This window comes from Equus quagga, chromosome 11 (genome assembly GCF_021613505.1).
Source record: "Equus quagga isolate Etosha38 chromosome 11, UCLA_HA_Equagga_1.0, whole genome shotgun sequence".
Lineage (NCBI taxonomy): Eukaryota > Metazoa > Chordata > Mammalia > Perissodactyla > Equidae > Equus > Equus quagga.
The window spans coordinates 94,234,451-94,252,080 of record NC_060277.1 but is presented as its reverse complement, the minus strand read 5'-3'; the positions used below and the strand labels follow the sequence as shown (position 1 = coordinate 94,252,080).

The window sequence follows — 17,630 nt, the reverse complement described above, 5'->3', positions numbered from 1 at the left end:
GGAAAGAAATGAGAGGAAGGGAGCAGGCAAAGGTAGAGTGAGGGGCCTGGGAGAAGAAGGGAGGCCAGATTTGTGAGAGACTGCAGAGAAACAGGGTTTGTGGCGTCTCAAGTGTGTCTGTGTGGCTGGGGGCAGTTTGGAGGTTAAATATGAGGAGTATGGGTTCTCCCTCCTCCCTGCTTTGGAAGCTTTGGCTACACATATTTGGCAGCTGTTTTGTATAAACACTATTCCCCAGTGGTGTCACTTGGGCAGACACAAAAGGGAGCAGAATGAAGGGGGGTATGGGCGGGTGTATGGGGAAGGAAAAAGGCTATAGGCAGTAATGACCTTAGAGGGATGTGACCTGGCCCTCCTCCAGCTGCACTCTCCCTTTCAGAACTGGAGTCCTTGTCTCCCAGTTTAGGCTATGCTCCAGATACTCAGGATCCTGTTACTCTCTGCCCTAAGGGCCACAAGTTTCTAGAGCCTGAGTAGGCTGCTCTCACAGATTCATCCTTCTGAGGACTGATTTTAGCACTGAAAGGGTGGCCAAAGAATAGTTAGAGAATATGGTTGGAGCTTGGACTCATGGGCTGGGATATCAGGTTCCTCAGGGTATAGGATGGGGAGGCTGAAAATAAGGGTGGCAGAACACTAGTTGGGGGCCTCCATGATTCTTCTTGTCCCTGGTTGTCAATGTTAGGATGACTTGTCCACAGGACAGAGCAGGGATGAAGGCTGTGCATAGGGAGGCTCAGCTATTGGCGCCAGAGGTGGGTAGCATTTGCTTTTGGGCTTCTCACTGCTGGGGGAAGAAGGGCTAATGCCTGAAACCAGACTCGGGGGGGAAGTGATGTGTGTGCAACTGACCGAGCCTCAGAGTTGCTTCTGGAACACAGGTGTGGAAATGAGAACAACTCTGGTAGGCGCAGGGGTTTAGGAGAACAAGAAAAGGCCAGGAAAGAGAAAACATGTTGCCGAATCAACGCCACACATTAGCTGTGCCTACAAGTAGCGGGTAACGAAAGGGTGTCGGAATATAACTTGAATACCCGGTCGACAGTGACGTCAGTGGGCGCCGCCTGATTGCGAGCGGCCTTTCGAGAGCCCTCCCTCCGCAGGCCCCTGAGTCTCTGTGATGCCTCAGCTCCTCCATGTCCTTCCCTAAAAGAGAGACACAATGCGCGGTTACTAGCTTAGTCCCTTAGCTTCCTCGCTAGCCCAGTCCAAGGAACTACAATTCCCAGAAGACGTCGTGGCGTGACCTGTCTCTTGCTGCATTTCTATTGGTTCACGTTTATTATTCCAGGCCAATAGAAGGTTAGCTCTTTGATAAGTGGCAAAATGGCGGTGCCTAGCATCTAGAACTTGATTGTCCGGTAGGCTTAAATTTAGGGAGGTGGTGGATGAAAAGGAAATAGGGAATTATAGTTTCAGGCTTGGAGAAGGTGGAGGACATTGGAGGGGCGGGCGGGGGGAGAATCTGCGTCCGGGGTGGTAGTGGCTGAGGGATGCAGCCAGAGCTAAGGGCATAATTAGGCAACTGGAATTGGCTTAACCCCTTGCTGCTCTCTTCATTCTTTGTATTAAGCCCTTTTGACACCCTCTTCTTAGTGCTCCGGTTTAAGGAAGGATGGTTCAAGGGGAAGAACATGACAGGATCCCTACCTTGCCCCCATCCCCTTTTTTCCTTTCTAGTTCTGCCTCCGTTAAATCTTCCATTTGTCTCCATTTCATTTAACTCTGCCCTCCCCTGTTCTTTTCCTCAGAATCTCCTCTTCCCTTAGCTCTATTTCTCCCACCCCAAAGCTGACCGCCACCAGCCCCGCCTCTGCAGTGAAATCATGAAGGTGGTGAACCTGAAGCAAGCCATTTTACAAGCCTGGAAGGAGCGATGGAGTGACTACCAGTGGGCAATCAACATGAAGAAATTCTTTCCCAAAGGAGCCACCTGGGACATTCTCAACCTAGCAGGTCTCAAGTGAAGTAGGAAGGAAGGATGGGAGGGTTAAACCCAGAAACGTTGTAACCACTCGGTTTTACTTCGTTATTCCCCTCGCAGAAGCACTACTGGAGCAGGCCATGATTGGACCTTCCCCCAATCCTCTCATCCTGTCCTACCTGAAGTATGCCATTAGTTCCCAGGTAAACTGCCCTACTTGTTCCAGAGGGTGAGGGTTTGAAGGTAAAAGACTTGGAGTACAATTGTCAGCTCATACTTTTTAGGGGAATTTGTTTGAACACGTCACTTCTCTGAGCCCCCCTTTTCTTGTGAAAATAATACTACTTCATTGGTTGTGATGAATATTACATTAATTTATTCTATCAATAAATATTCACGAATACTTGTATGTGCTAACAGTGCATAGGCCCTGGGAATATAGCTGTGAACGAGCCCTGAAGCCAGCACACAAGGAATTTAGTGGGTAATACGACATGTAAATAAGCAGTCATTCACAGGTTGGGTTTATGTTCTAGGTTAGACAGTACTATGGGAGTACCTGGGAGGGGTACCCGATCCAGTCTGAGCAATCAGGGAAGACTTTCTAGAGGAGGTGATGTTTGAACCAAGACATGAATGTTAAGTAGGAGTTAGCCAGGCAGATTAATGAGAGTGTACAAAGCAGGGAGGAAAGCATATGAAGAGGCTGGGAGGCAAAAATTGCATGATGTGGGGGCGAGCCCCGGGGCTGAGTGATTAAAGTTCTGTGTGCTCCACTTCAGCAGCCCGGGTTCATGGGTTCGGATCCCAGGTGCAGACTGAGTCTACTCATCAACCATGCTGTGGAGCTGTCCCACATACAAAGTGGAGGAAGATTGGCACAGATATTAGCTCAGGGCTAATCTTCCTTAAGCAAAGAAGAGGAAGATTGGCAAGGGATGTTAGCTCAGGGCTGATCTTCCTCTCACACACACACACACACACACACACAAAATTGCACGCTGTTGTTCAGGAACTGAAAATAATTGAGTATGACTAGAGCAGCAGTTTTGGGCTGAGGACACTTTTATACTCTTAAAAATTGATCTGGGGGCTGGCCCCGTGGCCGAGTGGTTAAGTGTGCGCACTCTGCTGTAGGCGGCCCAGTGTTTCGTTGGTTCGAATCCTGGGTGCGGACATGTCACTGCTCATCAAACCATGCTGAGGCAGCGTCCCACATGCCACAACTAGAAGGACCCACAACAAAGAATATACAACTATGTACCAGGGGGCTTTGGGGAGAAAAAGGAAAAAATAAAATCTTTAAGAAAAAAAAAATTATTGTGACTCCTTTGTTTGTATGTAGTATATTTATCCATATTTACCATTGTAGAAATCAAAACTGAGAAATTTAAAAATACTTATGAACTTATTTAAGAGTAACAAAGGCGTTATGTGTTAATATAAATAACAGTTTAATAAAAACCATATTTTCCAAAACAAAACAATTAGGAAAGTGTCATTGTTTTACGTTTTTGCAACTCTCTTTAATGCCTGGCTTAATAGAAGACAGCTGAATTCTCCAATTGCCTTCAATTGTTGCAATAGGCTATTTTGGTTGAAGTGTAGGAAGGAAATCTGGCTTCACACATCAAATATTTAGTTTGAAAAGGGAGGAGTATTTTAATGAGCTTTTCAGATAATGATATTCTTTGATATGCTAATTCAACAGGTAATGTGAAACCACATCAATGAACTTTTTATACTCCGTTAAACTAAAATCCATTAGTCTCCCTCTTACACTTTTTTTTTAAATTAATTTTTAAAAAGATTTTATTTTTCCTTTTTCTCCCAAAGCCCCTTGGTACATAGTTGTGTATTTTCAGTTGTGGGTCCTTCTAGTTGCGGCATGTGGGACACCGTCTCAGCGTGGCTTGATGAGCGGTGGCATGTCCACGCTCAGGATTCGAACTGGTGAAACCCTGGGCTGCCAAAGCAGAGCGAGCGAACTTAACCGCTTGGCCACGGGGCCGGGCCCCCCACTTTATCATGAATTGTTCATTTGGAAAATATCCATTACTGAGTTACACAGATATTCCAAGTGTTGACACATTTAATTATATATCATCATCACATGTCATGGAGCCTCTGGGACATTCCACGTACAGTTGTGAGAGAATGAGAGTGAAAAAGGCAAATAACATCTTAGTCGCATTTTAAAAATAGTTTTGACCTTGCAGACCTCAGGGGTTCTTGGACCATATTTTGAGAACTGGTGGCCTGGCACTTCAAGGAGGACACTGGTTTAGAAAGAGAGAGAGGTTAGGTCATAAAGGACCTGTGGGTGATGCTAAGGAGTTTGGACTTTATTTTAGGGTGACGAGTAATCATTTAAAGGATGTTAAGTGGAGGAATAGTGTGATAGGATATATATATATACACATTTAACATGCAATAAAATGCATAGATCTTAAGATAATAAGTTTTAGCAGTTGTATATACCTATGAGATACAGAACGTTTCCATTCTCTCAGAAAGTTCTGTGGTGCTCCTTTCTAGTCCTGCTCCTACAACCACTGAATGTTTTCTATGACGATAGAATAATATTGCCTATATTTGGATTTCATAGAAGTGGAATCATATGTCTTCTGTATACTCTATCTTCTTTTATTTAACATAAATGTTTTTGAGATTTATCTATGTTGTGGGGTATGTCAGAAGTTATTATTATTTTTTTTAAATTGCTGAGTAGTATTCCTCAGTTGGTATGTAGTTCTTGTACTTCCTTTTTCCTCCTGGCATTATGTCTGCTTTCCTTGTTAGGACATATTCATTTCCTTTATTCTTTTTAGCTGCTGCATAGTGTTCCATATGTACTGTAATTTAGGTTGTTTTTAATTTTTACTGTTATAATCAATGTTTCACTGAACATCCTTATACTTACCCTTTTGCATATCTGAGAATATTTCCCTGGCATAGGGAATTACCTAGAAATGGAATTGCTCGTTTAAAGAGTGCCACATATTAAATTTTAGTAGATCCTACAAATTGCCCTCCAAAAAGGAGTGTATCAGTTTATACCTTCTCTATAGTGTTTGACAGTATTTTCCCACACCTTTCCAATGTGGCTAGAATCTCTTAAAATTCTTTTCCAGGGGCCAGCCCCATTGCCGAGTGGTTAAGTTCGTGTGCTCCAGTGTGGTTGCCCAGGGTTTCGCTGGTTTGGATCCTGGGTGCAGGCATAGCACCACTTATCAGGCCATGTTGAGGCGGCGTCCCACATGCCACAACTAGAAGGACCTGCAACTAAGATATACACCTATGTACCAGGGAGGATTTGGGAGAGATAAAGCAGGGAAAAAAACAAAAAACAAAACTCTCAAAAAAAAAAAAATTCTTTTCTAGAGAGGCAAAAAATTACGTCACATTATAATATGTATTTCCACGATGGTAGTGTTGAGCATATTTTTTCATGTGTTTATTGGCTTTCTGCATATTTTCTGTGAATTACTTATGTATATCATTTGCCTATTTTTCTATCATTGGGTTTTTTTTTCTGTAGTCACCTTTAATTTGTCACAATTTATTTTATTTATTTATTTATTTTTTTTTGAGGAAGATTAGCCCTGAGCTAACATCAGCTGCCAATCCTCCTCTTTTTGCTAAGGAAGACTGGCTCTGAGCTAACATCCGTGCCCGTCTTCCTCCACTTTATATGTGGGACGGCTACCACAGCATGGCTTGCCAAGTGGTGCCATGTCCGTAACCAGGATCCAAACTGGCGAACCCCGGGCCACCGAAGCAGAACGTGTGAATTTAACTGCTGTGCCACTGGGCCAGCCCCTAATTTGTCACAATTTAATATTGACAATATTGCAGAATATAATGAGGATGCCTTTTGTCTGTATGGAAAAAAAGTTAAAGTATGTTAAAAAGAAATTTGTTTTTTTTTCTGTATTTTTTGGTAACAGCTTTATTGAGACATGAATCACATACTGTACAATTTACCCATGTAAAGTATACAATTCACTGGTTTTGAGTGTATTCAGAGTTGTGTAACCATCACCACGATCAATTTAGAACATTTTCATCATCCCAAGAAGAATTCTTACTGATTTTGTTTTTTTATTCTTCTCCCCAAAGCCCCCCGAGCACATAGCTGTATATTCTAGTTATAGGTCCTTCTAGTTCTGCTATGTGGGATGCCACCTCAGCATGGCTTGATGAACAGTCCTTGGTCGGCACCCAGTATCTCAACCGGGGAAACCCTGGGCCGCTGAAGTGGAGCGTGTGAACTTAACCACTCGGCCTCTGGCTGGCCCCCAATTCTTACCGATTTTTAAATGTCTGTTAACATAATCAATCTTGTAATCCTTATCTGTTATATATGTTTAAAATTTTCCATCACTTTTTTTTTTTTACTTTTTGGTTTTGTTTTATTAGCATGCAGAAGTTTTTAATGTTTTTCTTGTCAGATTTAACCATTTTTCCCCTTATATGGCTTTTGTCTTGCTTGAGGGCTTCCCTGCTCCAAGGACCAAGATATATTCTTTTCTAATTTCTGCCAGCACTTCACTTTTCTTTTTTATATTTATCTTATTTAATCCATTTAGATGTTATTGAGGTGTGAAGAAGAGATCCATGTTTATTTATTTATTTTTCCAAATAGATGGACAGTTGGCTCAACTGCCTTTATTGAATAGGTCGTTCTTTGTCATATCCTAAATTGTCTTATAGCCAAAGGGCTATTTCTTGACATTCTAGTATATTTCGTTGGTAGCTTTGTCTTTTCTCACACCAATACTTTACTGTTTTAATTATTATACCTTTTTAGCATATTTGATATCTGGTTAGGCAAGTTTTTCCTTTGTTTTATTTTTCAAAAATTTCTTGGGTGTTTTCAGGCATTTCCTTTTCCAGACAAATTTTAGAATCAATTTGTTAAGTCCCTTAAAAAGATCCTATTGTATTTTGATTGGATTTCCTTGACTTTGTGGATTTGGGGAACTTGTGGATTAATTTGAGAAAGATCACTCTGGCTGTAGTGTGAAGAATGAGTTGGAGGGAGGTGAGACAGGAGGTAGAGAGACCATTAAGTCTGGCATATTTTCTCTGTAAAAGACCAGATAGTAAATACTTTTCACTTTGCAGGCGTATGGTCTCTGTCACCACTATGCTGTCATTACAGCTTGAAAGCAGATATAGACAAAATGTAAATAAATGGGCATGCCTGTGTTCTGATAAAACTTCATTTACAAAAAAGGTGATGAGCCACATTTGGCTTGCGAACTGTAGTTTTCCAGCCCTTGATTTAGGCGAGTGCAGTAATTCAAGTAAGAGATAATTTTAGCATAAACATGGGAAGTGGCAGCAGAAAAAAAAGATGAATTCCAGAACAATTTAGGACGTGGCATTGAGAGGATTTAGTGATACCTGCATGAGGGGTGTGAGGGAGAGGAAGAAATCAAGGCTAATATCTAGGTTTCTGGTTTGGATGGCTGGATGGCTGATGGGATCGTAAGGAGACAGGGAGCGTGGGAGTAGTGTAGGACTGTTAGGGTTGGGATGCAGGTGAGGGGTGGAGATGACCTGTTTGATTTGGGCCTTGTTAAGTGTAAGGTGCCTGTGTCGGGTACTAAAGAGAAGATACTCAGTAGGAAGTTGAACATACGTGTCTGGAACTCAAAGGAGAGGTCTAGACTGGAGCTATTGATTTAGGAGTTGTCAGCCGCAGATAGTAATTGAAGCCCTGGGCATGGATGAGATTACCCAGAGAGAGTATGGAAAGTGAGCAAAGAAGCAGGCCAAACCAAATTCCTGAGGAGCCAATCACATTTAAGGAACATGTAGGAAAAGAATTCTTCACAGGAGTGTGAAAAGAAGGGGTTAATGAGGAAAGAAGAAAAGCTCAAGAGTGTGGTATCGAGAAAAGCCAAGGGAGGAGAGGACTGAAAAATGAGGAAGCATTTCCTGGGGTTAGATGCTGCTGAGAGGTCAGTGAGATCAGAACTGACAAATATCCATGGGGTTTAACGACAGGAGCTTGTTGATGAGCTTAATGAGAAGATTCATGGAGTGGTAAGGACAGAAGTGATTGGAGTGGGTTGGACTGCGAACGGAAGGTGGGGAGGTAGAGTGTAGAGAACTCTTATGTCTGTAAAGAGCAGGAGAGAGAGGGTGGTGGTTAATTAGAAATGTGGGGTCTGCGGGAAGTTCTTTTAAAAATAGGAGAATCTTGAGGTGTGTAAACACTGATGGGAAAGGCAAGAGGGAGAAAGTAACAGTGAGAAGTAACAGAGAGAAATGTATTTGAAAGACCTTCAAGACTTGTAAAGTGCTATGCAAAATTAGTAATTTATTCTTCCTTCAGAGTCAAGAGGCTCTTTGTTCCAGTGCTGTGCATGGAGAAGGCACTTAGGAGTAGTTGGGGGTGTTGAATATGAAGAGCAGAGGAATTAGAGAGCAGCTGCAGGGTCAGCCTGGGCTAGCCAGGTGGGCATTGGGCTGCGTAGACGGTCAACAGCCTCAGGCTGGTGATAACTTAGAGCTTCTGTGTTGATAGATATATTAAGACTGGAATAGGTTAAATCCTGCTGTGAAAAACAGTTCACCATGTGGGAAGTATTTTTAGGTCTCTTGAGTAGCAATGCTTTATTGATACTGTTAGCAAAAGTTTACTGAACGGAATTCTGAATTTGGAAACCGTAAGTTCACTGTGACTAATGGCATCCCTGAGAACATACAAAGTTGGGGGTTTTTCTCCTGGTAGTTTGAGGTCAGTTTCTAACGGGAATATCCAGCTCCCCCTTCAGGTTGGTATCCAACAAGGTTCCGTTCTCTGCCAAACTCTTGCTATGGGGACATCAGTTATAAATAACACTTGCCTGGAACGTTATAGTCATCCTGCCCAGGCAGCCTCCCAACTTTCTGATCACTTGTCAGACACCAGCTATGGCTTCACAGTATGTCCCGCTCTGAGTGGCACTGAGCACTCATTGTGTATTTAAGTCCTCTGTGTGTTTTGCTCCCGTTTGTCCAAGAACTAGTTAAAGATGTCTTGACAGAGAGCAGTCTGTTCACACGATGGAGAAATTAGACATGGAAGACATTGCCTTGCATGTACAATTCACCATACTGAGGTCATTGAAGCTGACTTGGCTTCCTTCTTAAATCTTTGGATATTTCTCTTCCTATAGAAAAGATAACCCATGAGGCAGATGATTATCCTGACAGTTTTTGTCACTGTATTTTGCTTTTTTATTTTGGTGTATTTTGCCACTGATTTTGAGTATACAATTGTAACTATTTTCTATAGTATTATTCATATTTTATCATCATGCTTTTATTGGTTTTTAGAAATATGACAAGAGACTTTCCTTAAGGTTTAATTTCATTCAGGACAAATTATTTATTTCTTTTGAATTACATCTCCAATTTTAGGATGGTGACGAATAGGTTTTACTAATAGAGATTTGTTTTGGGGCTGGCGCCATGGCCTAGTGGTGAAGTTCAGCATTCTCTGCTTCAGCAGCCCGGGCTCTCAGGTTCGGATCCTGAGTGCAGACCTAGGCTACTTGTCAGCCATGCTGTGGCGGTGACCCCTATATAAAATAAAGGAAGATTGGCACAGATGTTAGCTCAGGGCTAATCTTCCTCAGCAAAAAAAGAAGAAGAAGAAATTTAAGGTAAAACTTTTTCAGAATGCTAGTTACTGGAATCCACTAATCCAAAGCAATGAAAACTTACTGAGGACCTACTATGTGCTAGGCCCCGGACTAGGCTCTAGAGAAACAGATAAAAATTGAACACTGTTTCTGTTCTCAGGGAGTCCACTGTTCAGGTAGAATTTCCCAAAATATATTTTGGAAATACTAGCTAAATGAGATTCCTTGGTCAAATAAGTTTGAAAAGTATTGCTTACTTTATCTCTAGTCATCTTAGAGATTCTCATTGTATGCAAGTATATTATGGTTCAGAGAAGTCCTACAGTAAAGAAAGCTGTTTACTGAAAATCCTTTACTTTAAAGAATACTCTTTACATATGTTTATTCCAGGGTTTCTCAAATTCATATCACACAGAAGCTCTGTGTGTGTGTGTGTGTGCGCGCGCGCGTGCAAAATTTCTTGACATCTTGAGGAACTTTTGGAACAACTTCATCCACTAGAACTTTCTACAATCAGAGAACTGTTCTGTATCTGTGCTGTCCAATACAGTAGCCACCAGCCACATATTGCTGTTGAGTACTTGAAATGTGGCGAGCATGACTAAGGAAGTGAATTTTAAGTTTTATTTAACTCTAAATTTAAACAGCCACATGTGGCTAATGGCTTCCCTATTGGACAGTGCAGCTTTGGAAGCTACTTTGGGAAAAGCTGGTCTAAGGCTGTCTTTTTACTTCTTCATTCTACAAACATGAACAAGTTCACGGTGGGCATTAGGTAAAAGCATCGTTGTCCTCAAGGACCTCCTGGTTTGTGTGGGCAGCAGGCCCCAACTGTGTGGTGATGGGTCTAAGGGGATGGCTGGGAGCACAGAGGAAGGATTTCAGCTTTGAGTGGGAGGTCAGAGCTGGTCCGAGGTGTCCTGGAGGAGTCTTAGAGATTAAGTCCTAGAGAGTGAGTAAGAGTGTATGTAAGGAAGTTCACTACCTTTGTCGAAATGCAGGTACTGTCTACTCATTGCAGGAAATAATTGTCTCTCATTCTTGTCCAAATAAAATCACTCTTGATAGAGGTTGTAGGAGTAAAGTAACATCACCTCACTTGTCCATTCTCCTGCCCACTAGCAGTCAGTTAAACCTTGTATATAGTGGACAATGAGTGGCATGTGAACATGAAACACCTTTGAATACCCCAAAATCATCTTCTCAGTGGGTTTGTGCTGATGTCACTTACAGTGAGTTGGATAAAAGCAGGAATGGGGACAATGCCTAGTGTTACTGCTTCTCTTCTAGTGGGTTGAGGAAGGCCTCTTGAGGAGGTTGAGGTTTTAGGAGAGCTGTAGTATCTTGAAGTGTCAGTATTTGTTCCTCTCAACTGTGGGATACTAGTTGTCTGAACTTTATCTTTCTTCTTTCCCTCCAGATGGTGTCGTACTCCTCTGTCCTCACAGCTATCAGTAAGGTATGACCACAGCCACGCATGAGCCAGATGGAGGGCAGGGGAACAGAGATATGGTAGTGACGACGGGGCCCCACCTCCTTGACTGCTCTGATCATGTCACCTTTGAGGCTGAACAGCAGTGCACCAATGCCTCTGGCTGACACTGATGCCTTCTGTTGGAGGGAAGGGGATCCTGGGAAGTCGGGGCTGGCCATTAGGAGCCAATTCCCAGTGTTGGAAGGATGCTGATTCTGAAACCTAGGGTTGGAGGAAAGATGAGCAGGAATCCTGAATGTTCATCTGCCTCAGGTGTGAGACCTGGTTGACTGGGGCATTACGTAGCGTCCCTATGTCCTTTCCGCAGTTCGATGACTTTTCCCGGGAGCTGTGTGTCCAGGCCTTGCTGGATATCATGGACATGTTTTGTGACCGACTGAGGTAATGGCAGGGGTAAGGGGCTCACAACCATCCAGCATTGCCTCAGTGTGAAGGAGAAGCTCCTAGCACGTAGACTCAGACCAACTCTTTGGGTTCCCACACTTTCTTTCCACCTGGTCACCTGCACCCAGACATCCCCATCCTTTTCTACTTATTCCCTTCAGACAAAAATGCCCCTTCTCTATTTGGAATAGCTCTTTTGAAATCTTGTTCAGTGGAAGCTGACGGGGCCGTCTGTCCCAGGACTTTGCTAGCTTCCCAACTCTCTTCCCTAGTAGGGCAGTGCCTGGCACTCTGGGAAACATTGGTGAGGATCCTATTTCAGCCTTTGGAGCAGAGACAGATTTTGCATCCTTTTCCGTAGCTGTCATGGTAAAGCGGAGGAGTGCATCGGGCTGTGCCGGGCCCTTCTCAGTGCCCTCCACTGGCTGCTGCGCTGCACTGCAGCCTCTGCAGAGCGGCTCCGGGAGGGGCTGGAGGCCGGCAGTCCAGCCACTGGGGAGAAGCAGCTTGCCATGTGCCTGCAGCGCCTGGAGAAGACCCTCAGCAGCACCAAGAATCGGGCCCTGCTCCACATCGCCAAACTAGAGGAGGCCTGTATGTCCCCTGGTTCCCCTGAGCCCCACCTGCTGCTGCTCCCATAGCCGGTTCTTTAATTGAGAGGGGAGAGGCAGGATGCCATCCCACTTCTTTCCAGGAGGATCTGAAATCATCCCACTTCCTTTTTTTTCTCCCTATAAGCATTGCATACATCCCAGGGACTTGGGCAGGGTGGCACCCGAGCCAATCAACCAACAGGTATTTACTGAGCATTATTGTATGCCCAGCACTGTGCCAGGTGCTGGGGGCGGGGGGCGGGGGGCTAACAAAGGAGCATGTGGCAGGGTCCCTGCCCTCAACAAGCATACATGCTAGTGGGAAGCAAGACTGGCACGTAATATACGTGGAAAAAATTAGAGGACAAGACGAGCACACCATCCATCCTTGTGTTTGTCTCTGTGTTACTCATCATTTGAAAGCAAATGGCTCTTGTGTTTGAGTGTTGCCTAAAATGTCCCTTTAAACATGGTACCTGTCTGCTGTCAGGCCTGTCGTGCCATCCACCTCTTGACTCAAGTGCAGATGTGAATTATTGGAACCCCAGAGCCTGAGAACAGACAGATCACCTGGTGGGAGGGTGACTGGTAGTTCTGGACCTGGGACCCGAAGGCAGTCTTGCTGTGGCTTAGGACCGTGTAAGGAGCTTTTGTTCTCCAGTAAGGGGAATGCTAGCATGGGTTCCACCCGGGTCTTCAGGACCTGGTTGGAGAACTTGTTATAGGATTAGTATATATTTATTACTTCTCAAAATATGTTTTATTGCCTGTGAAAAGTCCAGAAAGATGATCACTATGTAAAAATGGGCTATGTTGACAATTTCTTACCTATCTTGAGCACTTGACAAATGGTTTATGGGCTGAAAAAGGAATGAATATTTAACTTAATTTTAATGGATCTCAGGTCTTTTTGTATTTTTTTCCCTATGCTACGTGGAGGTTCATGGGCTAGTTGGTGCCATTATTTATCATTCGACCCTCTGGAATTGTAACTAGGATAAGTGACTTAAGTGATAAATAATGCAGGGTAGACCATGAGTGCAGGCATGCAGGAGGAGAGATGAGTGGGTTGGACCAGTTGGGTAAGTTGCTAAAGGAGCTGGGGCTTGAACAGAGTCTTGAAGCTTAGTGAGAGTTAGTGAGGTGAGTATGAGTAGGAGGGCATTTCAGAAGGGGAGAGCATTAGAGCAAAGTCCCGGACAGGGAGTGGGTGAATGCGGAAGGCTGTTTAGGAGCCCAGCTTGATTGGGGTGGAGTGTGTTGGCCACTTGCAAGGCTCGCCCACTCCTGATGTGATTTGTGGCCTCCCTGCCTGTTCCAGCCACGGACTCCAACCCGTGTCTGCCTCTCTCTGCCACTGCCTGTGTTAAGCTGTGCCTAGTCTCTAAAGTCAGCTGTGTGCATCCCCTAGAAGTCAGGCTTCTGAGAATAGTTTCTAGGGGCTTCACCGTTGGTGCTCACCCCCCTTCTAGACAGGTGCATGCTGCCCTCAGGCCCCCTGCCTCCGTAGCATCCTCAGAGGAAGCCTTCCTGCGTGGTTTTGTGGGCCCAGGGGGTGCCAAAGTTGTGGAGTTTGGGGCCAGTCTCTCCCTCTCTGTTTCCCATCATGTTTCCGCATTTTCTTTTCTCTGCCAGCCTCCTGGACTGCCATCGAGCATTCTCTCTTGAAGCTTGGGGAGATTCTGGCCAATCTCAGCAACCCCCAGCTCCGGAGCCAGGCTGAGCAGTGTGGCACACTCATTAGGAGGTACCTGCCTCCCAGGGTGGTCGTGGTGAAGGGAGAGAGACAAGGCCTTGGGTGTGGGTAGGAAGATGTGGCACCTGACCCTAACCCCTACGTTCTCACCTCCTCTCCAACTCTTAGCTCCCCAAACACTGTCCCCTATGTTTCTGTTCCCCTCAGCATCCCCACAATGCTGTCTGTGCACTCCGAGCAGCTGCACAAGACTGGCTTCCCCACAGTCCATGCAGTGGTCCTGCTCGAGGGCACCATGAACCTGACAGGCGAGACACAGCCCCTGGTGGAACAGCTAATGATGGTGAAACGCATGCAGGTGCGAGGGCCAGGATTAATTCTCTGTCCCCAAGGTGGGCCGGCCGTTTGGGGGCAGGAGGGAGAGTTCTTCTGGTCCTTCTTAGGAGAAACGGGGTTTCTTTTGATTCGTGGTGGAAAGTAGATCCCAGTCCTGTGTGGTTCTGCCATTTCGCCTAACCTCCCTGGTTCTCACATTAAAGTGGGGGATGCGCCTGTGCTGTGCAGTCTCTAACCCAGCCTGATCTCCAGGGGCCTTCAGGAGATGAAAGGGGGTGAGGCACCCTCTTATGCCTCACCCTTGTATCTTCCCACAGCATATCCCCACCCCACTTTTTGTCCTGGAGATCTGGAAAGCTTGCTTCGTGGGCCTCATTGAGTCTCCTGAGGGTACAGAGGAGCTCAAGTGGACAGCTTTCACCTTCCTCAAGGTACCTGGGACATGGGAGCAGCAAAGAGCTAGTCTAGGAATGGTTCTCAGGAAAAGAGGCAACACTCTGGACCTTTGCCCTGTGTTTCTCCCCGCTGGCATCATGCCCAGCCTGCCAGGTCACCCAGCACAAGTTCCCATCGATTCTAGCCTCTGAAAGTCTCAGGGCTATATTTAGCCCACTTGGCGGGCCTCTGCCGTTTCTTAGCACACAGGTGCTGTTTCGCTCAGTCATCAGGCAGATTGGTGCAGGGCACTTAGAGGAGCCAGGGAAGTGGGTCCCAGTCTTTGAAGCAGGGGTTCCACTTTGCTTATGGCATTTCCTTGTTGAGCCAGCAGAAGGGAGGGGTCCCTGTGTCCTGCAGGCTGAGGGCACCAGGCACCGAGTAACCATCAGCTTTCTGATTTGGCTCTAAGAGCGCTTTCACTTACAGGGCAGGAGTGTTCCTGTCTCTGCCCAGAGCAGGCGGATAGAGGGGATGTCTTTAGTTCTGGGTGAAAGAGGGGAGAAATTGATCTTCCTGTTTTTCCCCCTGCCTCACCCTCCAGATCCCACAGGTTTTGGTGAAGTTGAAGAAATATTCTCATGGGGACAAGGTGAGTTGAAGAAATGAGATGGCAGGGTATGGGAGCAAGTGAATCTTTTTTCCACCCTGGAGAAACGAGCAAGGAAAGAGTCACTTAGGCCCTAGCTGGGCAGTAGTGTGCTGTCATGCCCGCGGGATGCCGGAAGCATGTGTTTACCTGAACACCTGCTTGTGTCCACGCACATGCACCCTGTCTCCAGAGAGAAGGCAACCAGGCCACTCAGGAGGCAAGATTGCCCGAGGTGATGGGGGCCGGGGTGGCCATGCAGGGAGCAGCGATACCCATACTTCTCCCCGTCCAGTCATTGGAAGCCGGTGGTTGGCATGGCCGACTTGTAGGCTTTTACATCCAGCAGGGTGTCCTTGTGAGCCTGCCTCACAGGCTGTGGGGGACTGGAGGACCTGGAAGCCAGAGGGCAGTTTCTGGCTCTTTGTAGGACTTTACTGAGGATGTCAATTGTGCTTTTGAGTTCCTGCTGAAGCTCACACCCTTGCTGGACAAAGCTGACCAGCGCTACAAGTATGGACTCCCCTGCTCACCCCGCTCTCCTGGAAGGTGTTCTGGGCTCTTCCCCTGCTCTTCTGTGCCAGATAAGCCTCCGGGGACTGCCTCCGTGTTCACTCCCTTTGATAGGGGCAGGAGGCAGCAGCCTTGTAATTGCCAAGTGCGCAAGCCCCGCTACCTTCCCTCAGGCGCTCAAAATGTTCTTCATGCTTGGGAGGGAGGCTCCCAGGTAGGGACTCATTGTTCCCACCCCTCAGTAACCTCTGCTGGATGCCCAGTCCCCTCGTCATCTTTTTCCCTTCCAGCTGCGACTGTACAGACTTCCTGCTCCAGGAATGTGGCAAGCAGGGCCTCCTGTCTGAAGCCAGTGTGAACAACCTTGTGGCCAAGCGGTAAGTGTGAGCTCCCTTGGGCTGGCCCAGGGACCCCTTGACCTCCTTCTCTCATGTCCGCATTGGGCTGCTGGGTGCCTTTTGCCCCCCTGCCTGGGTTGCAGGTGACTGGGGCCATGCCTGGGGTGACCAGGGACAGGAGACGCTGATTTCTTCACACCAGGGTTCTGCCCTCTTGGGTGCTGTGCTTTAACTCTCACCCTCCTTTGTGATCAAAGTGAAAATCTTAAATCTTCCTTCAATCTTAAATGAACTTTCAAAATAGATATAATGACCGATGACAAATTGAAGCAGTTGCAATATTGGATATGCTTTCATGAGCATCACCCTGACCCCAAAGGTTCTTTGGTGCTTCCCACCATCTCTGTGCCTCTGCTTCTGGAGCTGGACTGGGGAGCATGCCAGGAACTTATCTCTGTTCCTCTCCCCTTCTCTTGGCCAACTGGTTATGGCCACAGTGCAGCAGACCGGAAACATGTACCCCAGCTGAAATCATCAGAGAATGCCAATATCCAACCCAATCCTGGGCTGATCCTCCGGGCCGAGCCCACTGTCACAAACATCCTCAAGGTGAGTGCATCCTCCCTTGCCACTGGGGTCATCTTTCCCTCTTTTCAGTTTTCCCTCTACTTGCAGATAAATAAACAGAGGCCACAGACCTCTCTCCTGGATTTTATGCCTAGTTACCTTGGAAGTAGAGAAAGGGAGAAGGCACGGGAAGGCGCTGTTGAAAACTAACTTTTCCTGAGCATCACTTGTAAGCCAGGCTTTGTGGCAGATGCTTTCACGTATGTCGTTGTCTTGGGGAAACAGCAGAGCATCTCACAGCAGTGACCTCGCGCACCCTCCCAGTTTAGTTGAGAGGGTTGGAATGGAGAGCAAGGGCAGAGTTTAGGGGTGCTTTCCCAGATTGGAGTCTGAAAGATGTAGATTAAATTGCAGGTCGTGGTATCCCATTTAACGGAGACATGCAGACAGAGAAATGGTGGCTAGGCTGTATCTTGGGGGGTCTTTAGTGTTCTTCAGGACATGATTTCCTGTCGTGTCCCCAGACGATGGATGCAGACCACTCCAAGTCTCCAGAGGGGCTGCTGGGGGTCCTGGGCCACATGCTGTCCGGGAAGAGTCTGGACTTGTTGCTGGCTGCTGCTGCCGCCACTGGGAAGCTTAAGTCCTTCGCCCGGAAGTTCATCAAGTAAGGAAGACAGAGCCCTGACCAGGGTCCAGGGGGCATCTGTGAGGAGGAGGTAGCAGAAGGGGCGTGGCCCTGGGGTCTGGGTCTCCCCCGCTGGAGGCCTTGTGGGGAGGGCCGGTTCTTTGGATGTGAAGTGCTGTTTTCTCTTCAGCTGAGGGTGAGGTGGAGGAGTTTGACGAAGTGACAAGGCGTTGAACAGTAGGTGTGGAGGGATTCCGTGTTACTAATAAGGAGCTCTCGGATTCTGTTGACTTTTTTGGTCGACCTGGAATTTGGTATATAAAACATTGATCCATTCAGTAAGCTGTTCTCTACGCCTTGGAAATCTTTTAAAAATAGAAAGAGTTCTTTTTTCTGTAGCACAGATGTTCGTTTTAAGTTTAACCCCTAATCCAGATTCTAGCAAGTGCCTCCCGGAGCAGGGATAGCCCCCTGACCCCAACTGTTGCT

The 17,630-nt window shown here is 46.3% G+C and overlaps 1 protein-coding gene across 5 annotated transcripts in view; it reads left to right on the top strand.

The window, feature by feature from the left end:
* MED24 (mediator complex subunit 24) overlaps positions 1–17,630 on the top strand; it is a 30,944-nt gene that overhangs the window by 5,760 nt on the left and 7,554 nt on the right. Inside the window, exons 1-15 of one of the 5 annotated variants that reach the window (XM_046675728.1) lie at positions 1,285–1,361; positions 1,792–1,956; positions 2,045–2,127; positions 10,988–11,026; positions 11,370–11,443; positions 11,808–12,040; positions 12,185–12,241; positions 13,675–13,786; positions 13,943–14,093; positions 14,389–14,502; positions 15,051–15,098; positions 15,526–15,608; positions 15,899–15,985; positions 16,444–16,555; positions 17,038–17,180. In XM_046675728.1, coding sequence (XP_046531684.1) covers positions 1,827–1,956; positions 2,045–2,127; positions 10,988–11,026; positions 11,370–11,443; positions 11,808–12,040; positions 12,185–12,241; positions 13,675–13,786; positions 13,943–14,093; positions 14,389–14,502; positions 15,051–15,098; positions 15,526–15,608; positions 15,899–15,985; positions 16,444–16,555; positions 17,038–17,180 — 1,466 coding nt within the window. In that variant the 5' untranslated portion in view covers positions 1,285–1,361; positions 1,792–1,826. Of the gene's footprint in view, positions 1–1,284; positions 1,362–1,751; positions 1,957–2,044; positions 2,128–10,987; positions 11,027–11,369; positions 11,444–11,807; positions 12,041–12,184; positions 12,242–13,674; positions 13,787–13,942; positions 14,094–14,388; positions 14,503–15,050; positions 15,099–15,525; positions 15,609–15,898; positions 15,986–16,443; positions 16,556–17,037; positions 17,181–17,630 lie in introns of those variants that run through there. The other 4 variants (XM_046675726.1, XM_046675727.1, XM_046675725.1 and 1 more) reach the window with 4 other exon arrangements.